This window comes from Paramacrobiotus metropolitanus, unplaced genomic scaffold (genome assembly GCF_019649055.1).
Source record: "Paramacrobiotus metropolitanus isolate TYO unplaced genomic scaffold, Prichtersi_v1.0 Parri_scaffold0000081, whole genome shotgun sequence".
Classification (NCBI taxonomy): domain Eukaryota; kingdom Metazoa; phylum Tardigrada; class Eutardigrada; order Parachela; family Macrobiotidae; genus Paramacrobiotus; species Paramacrobiotus metropolitanus.
Genome location: NW_026570301.1, coordinates 273,575 through 285,791, shown reverse-complemented (window position 1 = coordinate 285,791; position 12,217 = coordinate 273,575). Strand labels below are relative to the sequence as shown.

General features: G+C 42.4%; 2 protein-coding genes across 3 annotated transcripts; both read right to left on the bottom strand.

The window, feature by feature from the left end:
* Positions 1 to 417: 417 nt before the first annotated feature.
* Positions 418 to 5,520, bottom strand: LOC129595670 (uncharacterized). Its single transcript, XM_055492749.1, has 14 exons — positions 5,373 to 5,520; positions 4,815 to 4,958; positions 4,569 to 4,753; positions 4,317 to 4,424; positions 4,109 to 4,220; positions 3,545 to 3,714; positions 3,343 to 3,468; positions 2,573 to 2,732; positions 2,302 to 2,510; positions 2,089 to 2,235; positions 1,930 to 2,029; positions 1,110 to 1,163; positions 850 to 1,010; positions 418 to 779 (listed from the first exon to the last, which is right to left on the bottom strand). Exons 1-14 carry the CDS (start codon positions 5,410 to 5,412, stop codon positions 612 to 614), a joined length of 1,884 nt encoding a protein of 627 aa, XP_055348724.1. The 5' UTR covers positions 5,413 to 5,520; the 3' UTR covers positions 418 to 611.
* Positions 5,521 to 6,484: 964 nt separating this feature from the next.
* Positions 6,485 to 10,467, bottom strand: LOC129595663 (uncharacterized). 2 transcript variants are annotated; one of them, XM_055492740.1, is made up of 14 exons: positions 10,260 to 10,466; positions 9,982 to 10,134; positions 9,707 to 9,885; positions 9,279 to 9,386; positions 9,074 to 9,185; positions 8,800 to 8,978; positions 8,630 to 8,740; positions 8,220 to 8,460; positions 7,973 to 8,157; positions 7,748 to 7,900; positions 7,576 to 7,678; positions 7,478 to 7,516; positions 6,893 to 7,062; positions 6,485 to 6,827 (listed from the first exon to the last, which is right to left on the bottom strand). In XM_055492740.1, the coding sequence occupies exons 1-14, from the start codon at positions 10,306 to 10,308 to the stop codon at positions 6,552 to 6,554; spliced, it is 2,058 nt and encodes a 685-aa protein (XP_055348715.1). In that variant the 5' UTR covers positions 10,309 to 10,466; the 3' UTR covers positions 6,485 to 6,551. The 2 variants fall into 2 exon arrangements, with proteins under 2 accessions (XP_055348715.1, XP_055348716.1); XM_055492741.1 differs by lacking the exons at positions 9,707 to 9,885; positions 9,982 to 10,134 and having other exon boundaries at positions 10,260 to 10,467.
* Positions 10,468 to 12,217: the final 1,750 nt, after the last annotated feature.

The following is a 12,217-nucleotide window of genomic DNA, read 5'->3' as shown; positions in this document are numbered from 1 at the left end:
CTCCAAAACTTCGAGACCCCGCTAAAAAAACTAGCACCACCAATAGATCTACCTGGATCCAGGAACAGGCATAAATAACTTGTCTTCACTCTCGACTAGAATTTCATCAAACGCCTGGAATACGCACCGCAAATGTACTGATTAATGCTTTTTTATGCGAACATTTACAAGTTGATTCCGCAAGCACTTAGGCAACACGCCGTATCTAGCAGTCACACCCACAGATACGGTACTTGAAAGCGAACTCTTGTGGTGGAGATGCTGTGTCAAAACTTGACTCCGAAATTACGACGCACAATTATTCAGCACGTAGCTAGAGTACTGAGAACCGCCGGATCAACTGTCACCGGTTTCCTTACGCGATTGTTTCTCATTTTAAATTGGTATGTTAAAGCAAATTCTGCAATTTTATTGCCACTTCTCGGAGATCTCAAGCTACTGCTTACTTATTCAGTAGTCTGTTACTGTGTGCCCTTAAACAAGTCATGAGGTTTTTAGAACACCCAAAGGATGCCTTAATAACAAGCTCAGTAAGAAGATCACGTCATACTGCAGTGTCTTAGAATCCTAATTTAAGGTTTTTTTGTATACTAAACCCGTTTGTAAAACAGCTACGGCATGCGCAGCGCTGTTCTGAGCAGAACGCACGGCGATACATCTCCGCAGTGGTAGAAGGCAATTCCTTCCTGGGAGAAAATCATCGTGCCTATCACTCGTGGATCGGCATTGTAGGTCTTCGTCACGACTTTCCCATCGGTTTCGCTGTAGTCCCAGTATTTCTGATAGTGAGATCATTAGTAAATACAACGGTGACAAGCGACGGAAGCACAATGATCAGTTCAACCGCACCTTTCCGTCGCCTTGGATAATTCGGAAATCCTTATTAAATCTAACGGTCGTGTTGATATATAAATCTCCATTGAGCGTGTGAGTCCACTGGATTGTGTTGTTGCCAATTTGTCGGATCTCAATAAGGCCAGTGCCGCTTGTGGATTCTGGAGGAAGCTTTCCTATTCCGAGTGATACAAAGATTTATTCATAAGGCAACAAGAACAGTTCAACAAAACAAGGCACGAAAACTTCAAAAAATCTCAGTTTTGTTCACTTACCATAAAGGCCGGCTATGAAGATGTAATCCGGCTCGGTTGGAAGATCAAATGAGTCTGCAAAAGAGATCGAATGTACAGTGAAACTTCTCCACTACGTACACCCTCCGTTCCTGGCTTTCCGAACGTTATAGAAAGGTGTACGTTAGGTAGGGGTACTGCCCCTAGGGGCGATTTATAGCGCCCCATAGGGGGAGAAGTATTCCTGCTGATCCGGGAGATCCTGATGGTATTAGCCGGCAAATTTAATCTTGTAGCGGCATTGCGGTAATTAAGCTTTTCAAACTTAACGACTTCATTGATTTTAAACTTTATGACAAAAAAAACTCTTACAGTTACCTTTTGCTTTCATTGTTAAACAACTAGAGTAATTAAATGGCACTTTTTGTGCTGGTATGCATGGTCAAATAGGGCACTGAAGATTTACACCAGTACCCAGAACCTTCTTCGAAATTTTCGTTCGCTTTCTCAGCCAGCTCTACGTAACGCAGGGGTTAAATGTACCTTGAATAATGTCAGCGGTTCTAACATGGGCGTACGTTATTACTTGTAGAGGGGTGAACGTTATATAGAGTACTGCCTCTGTGTTATAGTCTACCGGACAATCCGTTTCTCAGCCACATGCACATAATAAAGCGGTGAACGTTATATAAGAGTGTACGTTCTAAGGGGTTTTACCGTTTTACTGGATCTAGAAAACACAACTACCGCGGTGGCCAGAGATTTACTACTGCACTCATTTCGGAGTTTTTAGCAGTTTTCGAGTGAACAGCGAAATCTGTCGCTAAGCGGAGACTATCACATCTTCTGTCGAGACACCTACATCTGCCTGGAACCAGTGGAGATATGACGCGCCTAAAACGGAGTACTCGATTCCGACTACTTGATCCGTAGCTGTCTCTACTGTCAGAGCGAGTGTAATTCTGCAAAATCCATAAAATTTCAGCTTACGTTTTGACGGTATGAAGTACAGTTTACTGACCACGCGCAGTCCCATCTTCGGATCTTTAGCAGTCGGCATTAGTTGGAAACGACATTGAACCTGGGATCCCCGTTGATCTGCTACCTTGTAGTGGAGCCTTAATTGAATATCCGGGTCAGAAGAGTAGCTTCCGAGTTGGGCCGACGACTATAATTATGCAAAAACGGGATTGTATAGAAGTGTTCGTTATCAGTAAAAATTTACTGTAGGTACCTCTATCTGATTAAATTGTTGGTCCTCAATCATACGACTGCTTTCCCGGGGGGAAATTTCGAGCGGCAGCATTACCGAACCACAAGTTCCTTCTTGAAATATTGGGAGCGCTCCTTCTTGAAATATTCCTTCTTGAAATATTGGGAGCGCTGATTGTGAACGGTGAACAATCCGGATGCGTCTGTTCTTCCCGGAGCAATTGGCGGATTCTGAACGAGTAAACGCAAGAATGTCCAACACAGCGTTTTAAGAATAGTACAGCTTATGTTACCGCTGGAAAATCTCGTCCAGTCCAGTTGGTCAAAATCTTGCAGTGTGGTGAAAGAGTTGCCGGCTGGCTCTTTGTACACTTCTTCGTATGTGCCGTAGTAATGCCATGGCAGTTCACTCTGGTAATAGAGGCGGGCCTCTTTACCGTCCATTTGCAATTTCTGTAAGCAAAAACAAAACAAAATTTATGTATGTACTGTACACTGCAGCGGCTAATTTAGACGCATTCTTTGCCTTAATCGCTCAGATTTGTTTGTTTTAAATGGCTGCTCTTGTCTTCTCGTTATCTGCCATTTGCTTGCACAAAAATTCACCGCATATCTATTTTCTAAGATATTGCTTCCCTTTGATGCCGTAATTATTTTATTTTAATTAATTATTTCCACGTCGTAAGAATATCTGCGTTGCTAGACCACCACATGAATAAAACTAAGGGTTTCTTATAAAAAGTTTATTAAAATTTCGCTGACGCACAAGTTCCCGTCTGCCTACAATAACTTTTTTTGTTATGATGTACAAAATGAGGTCATATGGTCTCAGATTGTCTGTATCTGCATGTAAAACAATTCAAAAATTAAATTTCCTACAAGAATTATGAGCGTCAGCTTCTGAAATGGAGCTTTGTAAAGATAATTGTTTCATGCACACCACAGGTCAAAGGTGTTGTGACGGCAAAGATGATTAAGCAATCAACAAAGACGAAACAACATGGCTGTATAAGATGGAGCTCAAACCAGTAGATATTTGCAATCTGCATCGTGACGGAAGTACCTGGATCAAAGCGCCGTTTTTTATATCAATGTCGTAGATAAAGGTCAGCTTTTTGTTTCCATATTGCGTTGGACGGCCAAGATTTACGTATAAATTGCCGGATGGTCCGGCCATGGCAAACAGTCCCTGTCAAAAGATCACCGGTTATATCATTTTGGTCGCTGTTACGCTTTTATTGTGTGGCGCTAGGCTGACGGCATACCAGATCGGGCACTGGAACGCCGGTAATGTTCGGGTGCAGAGTCAGCTCCATGTCATGGTAGGCAAACGGTGACCTTGTGTAGTACCTGATGGCCAACTGACTGTCACCATGAAACGGACCTTGGACTAAGGAAAGTGTGGCGTTGATCCACGGCTCACTGGCATTAAATGCTGTCAATATATAAAATAACAATGTCAAAATTGTTAATGCTATAAGAAGCCCTATCAAAAGGCTCAGAGAGCTAGAAATAATCAAAATATCTGGCCCTGCCCTGGTGGAATGAAATATAGGCAAAATTCGTCTGCCTGGAAGATAGTATTATTTTAAAATTACGGTTTACAAAACTTTTTTACTGGGGACAGGATTGCGTTCAGAAATTTTTACACGGTTTTGCGAGATAACCGTTGAAAGTAGCGTACACTGAAATCAAACGATTCCAACTACGGGTAATCTTTTACCTTCTGTTGTGGTTGCAAATGGAAATAAGCTACTTCTATAACAAGTTACTGAAGGTGTCTTGCTCCGCTTCCGGTAATCCGTAAGCTTCTCGTGTTTCTCACTTACAACGTAATATCAAGTCAGCTAGTTCGGTGTACCCGAACCAGAACCGGAACGTTCCGAACATGGCTGGGTGAACCGTTCGGGTGTAACGAGCGGATCGCATTCCGTTAATCACCTTGGAGAAATCAATTCAAGCAGTTACCGGCACTGTATCACAATATCAGTCACAATCTTGACAGTTATCCGGTAAATGTCTAAATGATCTCCCTACCACGAAAACATCGCCGTCTGTTGGTGTGTATATGATTTTTAATGTGGTCCTCACTGTCAGATTTTTTATCACAGCAGTAAGTATGCCGGTCAACGGAAGGCAGGTCATCTGTAAAGGACTGCGACGTTGCACGAAAGAAACAGAATCGAAACAACCGCGGCGTTTCGAGAATCGATTAAAGTAAAGTACATAAATTTTATCTAGCAATGTGTGGAGAAGAAATCACTCTTAAAATTAGGTGACGGCGCTTACCTGTACAGAAAGTTTATCCTGACCCACTTGATGGACAGTATAGGCATTCAGTTGAAAAGGAATGCAGATACTCGTCCGCTGCGTGTGAAATTCATTGTGAAACCATACACAGTACTGATAACCGTCCTGCACCGCTTCAAAACTTATAACGTTTCCTTTACGAAGATCCATGCCGGACGGAAGTTCTGCATGAAAGAACTTTCGTCACTTTTATCAAGCCACCTGCAATTTCTGTAAGAACCCTACCCATAATATCGGACAGTGCCTCCACATGATGAGCTTTGTCTTCCTGGCTCACGAAATACCCGAGCAGACCTGCGGGGAATACGTCGCTGGCGTCGTCGTGCGCAGCAGCGTCTGCAGTGCGGCTGATGTCAAGCACTGCGTAAGCTAGAAATAAGACGAGGTTACGCATGCAGATTAGGGATGGTCCTTTGACATGCTACAAATATTCCGTTACATTATTGCATTTTCAGTTGCACGATGTTTCTCGCACACGCTCTCGCTATACTCTGGTAAGACCGGTTAACAAATTTTGTCTGTTGCTCCAAAAAAATTTGATAAAATACTACTTTCATAAGAAACGGAACCAGAAACTGTTGTTTTAATAACTATTTGAAATGCGAGTGCTGAACTCCCGTCAGCGATTGTTATTCTAGTACTTGTGCGCCTGAACCACATTACTAGTATAGCTAAATTCACATTTAACTTTACCTGTCTGTAACCGAAAAAAAAAACCGCTAAAGCATTTCTAATGCAAAATGCATTTCAGTACTGACTTGTCCTCGTTTCTACAATACTGACCGAGCACAATGCGCAACACTGTGAGGGGAACCGATTGCATGTTTTTGTCCTAACTGAAGGCCGAAAGCTCTCACACACCCATTAGAAAATATGCGAGGACGTTTCCTCACACAACAGAACTTTTACTGTAAAGGCATGCTTACATCGAGTTTCATCTCTCTGATAGTAAACCCGCTTTATCTAGTTTTGCACTCACAAGGCCAAGACCACCGATAGTAATCTATACATATTACCAACAATGCTTCCCATCTCAGGGTTTCCCACCCACTTAGGCTTGCCTTGTCAGATCATATGTATGATAATGTACATTGAACTTTGATCCAAGAAGTTTTCAGTCGTGTTGTCTGATGTTCGCAAAGCCCTGGACTGCTTAACGGCAGCTTGATTTAAAGATACTGCACGCCAACAATCTGCTGAATCGGAAGCGTATTCGGAAGCGCTATTTGCCGAAATTTCAACGCGTACTCTGTAGTGTTTTCAAGAATATTTTTTGATTCTGTTTACCTGTAAAACAAAAATTATTGTTGTTAAGCGCTAACGCTTGACGGTTCGTGGTTTCGTCCGCATGCTGTGTTTCAAAGAAGAATCGATCATGGATGTGTAAAACAAGTAGCGCAAGGGCAGTGCGATATTCTGAAAGGTTCAATGTCCTTTTCGGCTTTTGCTTGCATCTCATAGAGCAAGATGACCATTTAACGACACCCATAGAAACCGCTGTTGCACTCGAAACTGATATTTAGTTACATAAATGGTAAAATTTATGCATCGCTTCAAAACACGAGTTGTTTAGATTTCATAAATAAAAACTTTAAAGAAATTTTAAAGAAACTTTAAAAAAATTGAAAAGCTGCTGTTGCTCTGTTAAATTTTAGGCTCTAGTTACGAGTACCCATATAATTTTGCTATAAAAGCTTAGAAGATAGCGAAGTGAAGAAAGTAGTTCATCAAATTAACGGTTGTGTTGCGGTAGATAGAACACCAACTGCACTGAAAACCAGTACAGCCAAGTTTTCGTTGTAATATTCGAAATGTGGCAGAGAAAAATCATTTAATTAACGAATAGACTTATTTAACGGTGCTTGCGCAATTTGACTCATTGCTGTTTGGGTATTTTTATGCAGTAATTTTATTGTTTTACAGTAATTATTGTTGCTGCTCACTGATAGTGTAACAGTAACATTAACAAAGCAATATTTTCAGCTGCTTCCCAGGAATTCTCACGCATTTACTGTGTTCGCAACAGCGTTTTGCGCACGACGCAAAACCACCTGCGCGAGCAGTCGTAGAAAAAGAGGAAAAGATCATAGTGAGCGATGGTATACGCAGAGTGAGCGGTGACACGTGCGGCTCTTCTGGATTTAGGGAAACCTGCAGCTCTCTCATCGTGCTATCGCTGTCGTCCCTGTATGGCTTCACCACGACCTTCTCACCCATTTCGGCATAGTGCCAATATGTCTACAAAAAATTCAGGCTAGGATATGCTGTTTCCGAAAAGCTTATGAAATCTATTGACGGCTTACCTTAATGTTATCCTCTCCGATGTGAAAGTGTTTATTCAAACTGAAGGTCATGTTACAGCGAATAACTTCATTGTCGCGGCCAATCCAGCGGAACTCGTTTTCTGCCAACTGAACTATCTCAATGATAAATGAAGGAGGTGAAGACTTCCTGTCTTGCTCAGATTTCGACCCTAAAACATTCCATAAAGCAGGATATTAACATGACAGAGGCTTTCCTTTTCATATTTAACATAGTTCTAAAGTTACGTTCCTCTGGTAATGAATGCGGCAGCGGCAAGAGATCAACGCCGTTTTCAGCATAACTGCTAAACAACGGTAAACGACTTCTTTACTACAGATTGCTAAAATGGAAGTACTTGCGCCTTAGTAACTACAGTCTGTATTGTACAACACCATTATAAAGTTGTGAAATCATTCAGACTAAATAAGGACGTCACAGTTTAAAAAAATGACTGCTAATTTGCTTTTGGACAGTGCCAGTGAGTATAGAAAACATTATTGCATTCGGTTTAAACCTTCTCGTATCCATCTGTAATAATTTAATAACGATAGTAAATTAGTAACTGGCGCAGGTGTGTCACTTACCGTTCACCCCAATGGCGGAACTGGCGCCATCCAAAGTGACTGTAAAACGAAAAAGCTCTTAGCATCAGTATTTCTTGATTAAATGAAGAAGCACTAACATCGGCCCGTAATCAAATGCGATAAAATGCGACGGAACCGGAGAATTGTCATTTGCTGTCGACGCTCATATGTGTTCTTGTTGTTGTCCAGCCGGGTGTATGTCTGCAACCACGCTAATAGTAATTGAGCTGTCAGAGCTTCCAGTACGGAAATACATCTGAAATTACGCACCACTTTCAGTCCCGACAGCGGGTCTTGGAAAGCCGGCAACAATTTGAAGCCGTACCTGGCTTTCGAGGCATACCATTCATTTGGCTTAGTGCGATAGCTGAATACCAGCTGAACATCCGGTTCCGGTAAGGCGTTCTCGTATTTTACAGACGACTAAAATCAGATTGGCTGCTGAAATAAAAATAACTGCTATATACATAAACACAATTTGTAAAACCCAATCACCTCCATGGAATCAAATTTTTCGTCTGTGGTTCCGAATGAACGCATTGCGGAGTCGATGAGCGGCACAGAGATCATTGTCGAATCGCAAGAACCCTCTTGGAAGATATCGGCTGCAGAATCCTGTGCAATGCGCATTCGTCGCGTTTCTCCCCTTTGTCGCCAATCAGCCGTGCAGTTCGCCGATTCTAGTTAAAAACTTTTGTCACTGTACCATTCGCGGTTGGATAAATAGAATTATGTAGCACACCATTGGAATACTTTTTCCAGTCCAGATGATCCAAGTTGTACAAAGTCAAAAACATGTTTTCCGACAATTCTCTGGGCGCGTCTTCCTCGTATGTACCGTAATAAAACCAAGACGGTGCTCTCTCGTAGAATAAATTCACTTCCCGGGAATCCAGCGAAACGTTAGCGGATGGGAAATCTCCCGAAAACTCTATGGGTTCTTCCAAAAGCAGACTAGCTCCTGTGCCATGCATTTTTAGTTTCTGCAAGCATATCTGTGATGATACACTGTCTCCGAACAGCGACAATTAAACAGGTGCTGGCGGTTAAAGAGGAACAAACAGCTGGCTGCAAAACATTCGCACTTTTGCAAAACATTCGCAGAAGTGCGAATGTGTCTTTTGCCAAATATTTGTAGGTGTAAGTGCGCACCTGAGTAATTCGATTACCATGTTCGTTGATCAAATAAATAATGCTCAGCTTCGTGTGACGATCTTCGAAAAGCAGTTCTACCGCTCTGAACTGCGTAGCAGTAGCAAAATGCTAGAAAACACAACAAGATCACGATTTTACACATGTAATATGTCGGCCCTCGCTCATACCACATCACGGAAAGTGCTGGCGTTGCTCGCTTGGACTGTCAGTTCGATTTCCTGGTATGAGAACGGTTCCACTGTGTGACACCGGATGGCGAATTGGTTGTCTCGGTGAAAAGGACCCTGGATGAAGGACAATGACGTGATAAAACTGGAGTTCGTCCCGATTTCGCTGAGGCCGATTGCTAAAAGGACAATCATGTTCTAACAGTTATTTTATAACTTTATGCACATACTGTATACGCGTGGTATGTAGTCGAACGAAGTAAAAGTAGCTTACTTCGCAGCAGAGCAGTGGCAAGCTTAGTTTCAGCAGTATCTAACCGGAATGTCCCAAAGAAAAACGGATGGATGGTTCGTCGGTACAGCCTTTCGCGTTGTCCGTTAAAACTCTGCCAAAAATAAACATGTCAAGAACGAAGCAGCCCGGTCTTCGACGAGGACAAAAAACGTAGTAAACATCCACATTTTTTAGAATTGCGTACCACAAGGACACCTTGCGGACTCGGTTTGAAGGCAATCATTAATTCGGAGTTTGCCGTGGAGTTGCGGATAATGGCCTGAACTGTTTCGTTTGTCCGAAAGAAAATTATCTGTAAAAACCGATGCTAGTGAATACAAGCCAGCAATAGCTAAAAGATTGAGAAGACAGTACCGTATAGTAACGGTGCTGCCTTCTTGGCGCATAAGGTGCCAGCCAATATTGCACTAAAATACATACTTTTAATTACTGTTTTCTAATATCAGCTTTCTTGGGCAAATATTAAATATAAAGCCAGAAACATTTCCGCTTCGGGACACCATAAGCGAAATTAAATTAATATAAACGAAATTCCGGACAGGAAATGACTTATAACGCGATACGCAATTTGGCTGCAGCAGTAATGAACTACTGATGTTGGTCAAACCATGCCTGTAGTTTATGCTGTTCAAATCGATGAAGCGTGTAAGTATTTAGTTGAAAGGGAAAGCACAGACTTTTCCTATCAGTTTGAAAGGCATTATGGAACCACACGCAATACTGATAGTTCTTCCCGATGGCTTCGAAACTAATGGCATTCCCGGTGCGGAGGTCCGTGCCGGTCGGAAGTTCTATAGCCGGAAGACGGAGTCATTATGTAGCGGGACGGGCAAGTTTGCTATCAACGATAAGTCAAGATAATACAGATAGTTGAGGAAAGAACTCACCCAAATTCAAGCGCGACAAAGCGCGCACATGGTTAACTTTATCATTGCGGTTGCCGAAATGTCCTAACAGATTGGATGGGAAGTCGTCGATAAAGTTGTCAATCTCCGGTTCGGAAAGGGTTGTGCTGAGGCTAGCCTCGATGATCATGCAACCTGAGATTTGGTTTAAGCAGTACATGTATCTAAACTAATATTGTGTAAAAGCGCAAAAGACACACACGGTTTTTTAACAAAAAAATTTGAACAATTTGCGGTTAATTGCACTTCCTAGTACCAACCGATGAAGATGGACAGAGCTGTGGCAAAAGATAACTGCATCTCCTGCATCGTGGATTTCCAGGGGCTGCTGTTAGTGGTAGGCCGATAGCCACCTTATGCATATACGTATACTGTGACTTGTGCTATGGCCGCTAGACAGCAAAAAAAGTAAATACCATGAAACAGTGGACGTTATCCCTCAGAGTGCACTTCACCCGTATTAAAGCAAGGCTGCACATACCTAATTTATAATTGTACACCGTTTTATCCGAACTTTCAATCACCGAACTAGCGTCGATAGACATCAGTTAACACAATCGCTGGCGGTATGCGTATTAGATCTGCTTTCCAGTAATGGGAAAATTGAAAACACGTTAGCACCTGGCCCGTTCCAAAGTTTATGAAAGCGATAGTATCATTTACTTAATTAATGAGCTACGTATTATTGCTTTGCGCCCCGGTTGTCGGGGCGCATAGCACTGACCTTATTTTAATAGATAAAAATATACGCTTTATCCATATAAGTGATATAGTCGATCGATTGGTCTTAATTTTTTCGGTCGTGAGCTAATTCGTTCTAATCTCCTGAGCCATGGAATTTCCGTGTTCACCCATAGCAGCAGAGCAATAGTTTCGATAACAATCTGGCCCGTCCAATATCTAACCAAACCCATTTTATAAATACTTGTGGTTATACACAATTAAACATATATTCTCAACGTGGACATTAACAGGCTACGACTGAGGCATCTGATAAAAAAACCTGTTTGTTAGCTGTTTTGCGCGTTGCGCTGTAACACGCGTTGACATCACCATTGATCGGTTCAATGTTTATTAAAGATAAATTAAATTTATTTAATTGTGGTTAATTTGCATGAGCGGCAGTTGTCTTTCCAGATAGTCCACCGCTGGTTTCCCTAGCAACATTCTGCATATGTTGCTAGTAAAGTACTGTACTTCTTTACAATGCTGTATTGCACATGTCTTACCATTCGATATTCGATATTTCATTTCACTGTGACTTCAGCTTTGCTTCGAAAGCGTTTTATAGCGCAAACTGCGAGTCCAAACTTTGAAACCTTTGAAAGACTTCTTTTGAAACCGACTAAATTTTCAAGTTCATTTCGTTCGTCTGAATTGTTAGGAAGTTATTATTGATACACAATCTTGGTTTCCGTCATTCGTACCCACACCGCGCTCGTATTTATTATGGCACCTGAAGGTCGACGTGGCAGTTCGAATCGTGGGCGTGGGCGACCTCGCGGATCTGGACGCGGTGTTACTAGTACCAGACGCAACACCAGAAGTACAACTAGCGATCCCGGTATCACCAAAAAGAAATCGGCAATGGAACAGGAACTAGCATTACTGAAGAAACAGATCGCCGATCTATCGGCATCTGTCGCCACAGTAGTTCCGGCATCAGACAATAGTGTGCGGTCGTTTTCCCCGTTGTCAAGCCGTGTTCGAATCAAGAACACCGGCAAGTCCGTCATTTCGCAACACCACTTACGAGACCTGTCACCAGTATCTGACCCAGGTAACGAAGTAACTGTAAGTGATGCTCCCGGCGTCGCATTCACTGGTAATGCTGCTACAACTCTTAGCCGTAAAGCGACTGCAATTCTTGATTCTCTACCGGAAAACGTTAAGATTTTGCTGACACCCGTTGACAAGCCTTTACTGTACAAATTGTTCAGTAAGAAGGAATTCGTAAATCTCGGCGACCTTTTGCCCAACATCTGCATGTCACATGCACCTTCCACGTCTAAAGCATCTGCGACAAAGACCGAACCAATTCGTGATTTCCATCAGTGGTTCCGAGCATTTAATGTTCTTAAAATGTATCGGTGTGCCGTGCATCCGGAACTGAGTTTGCCGATGTCCAAGTATATGGATCACATCGCTCAGACAGCTGCGTTGAAAGGCATTGCAACCGAACAATGGCTTGCATACGACCGGCAGTTCCGGCTTGCAG

Excerpts from the sequence above, each read along its gene's own strand:
- LOC129595663 (XM_055492740.1), bottom strand. The coding sequence starts at position 10,308 with ATGCAGGAGATGCAGTTATCTTTTGCCACAGCTCTGTCCATCTTCATC. Across the intron at positions 9,387-9,706 it reads TTGAACAGCATAAACTACAG|ATAATTTTCTTTCGGACAAA; the intron begins GCATGGTTTGAC and ends CGGTTTTTACAG. Across the intron at positions 7,517-7,575 it reads GCATTTGATTACGGGCCGAT|TCACTTTGGATGGCGCCAGT; the intron begins GTTAGTGCTTCT and ends TTCGTTTTACAG.
- LOC129595670 (XM_055492749.1), bottom strand. The coding sequence starts at position 5,412 with ATGCAATCGGTTCCCCTCACAGTGTTGCGCATTGTGCTCG. Across the intron at positions 2,733-3,342 it reads AAAACGGCGCTTTGATCCAG|AAATTGCAAATGGACGGTAA; the intron begins GTACTTCCGTCA and ends TTTTGCTTACAG. Across the intron at positions 2,236-2,301 it reads AACAATTTAATCAGATAGAG|TCGTCGGCCCAACTCGGAAG; the intron begins GTACCTACAGTA and ends GCATAATTATAG.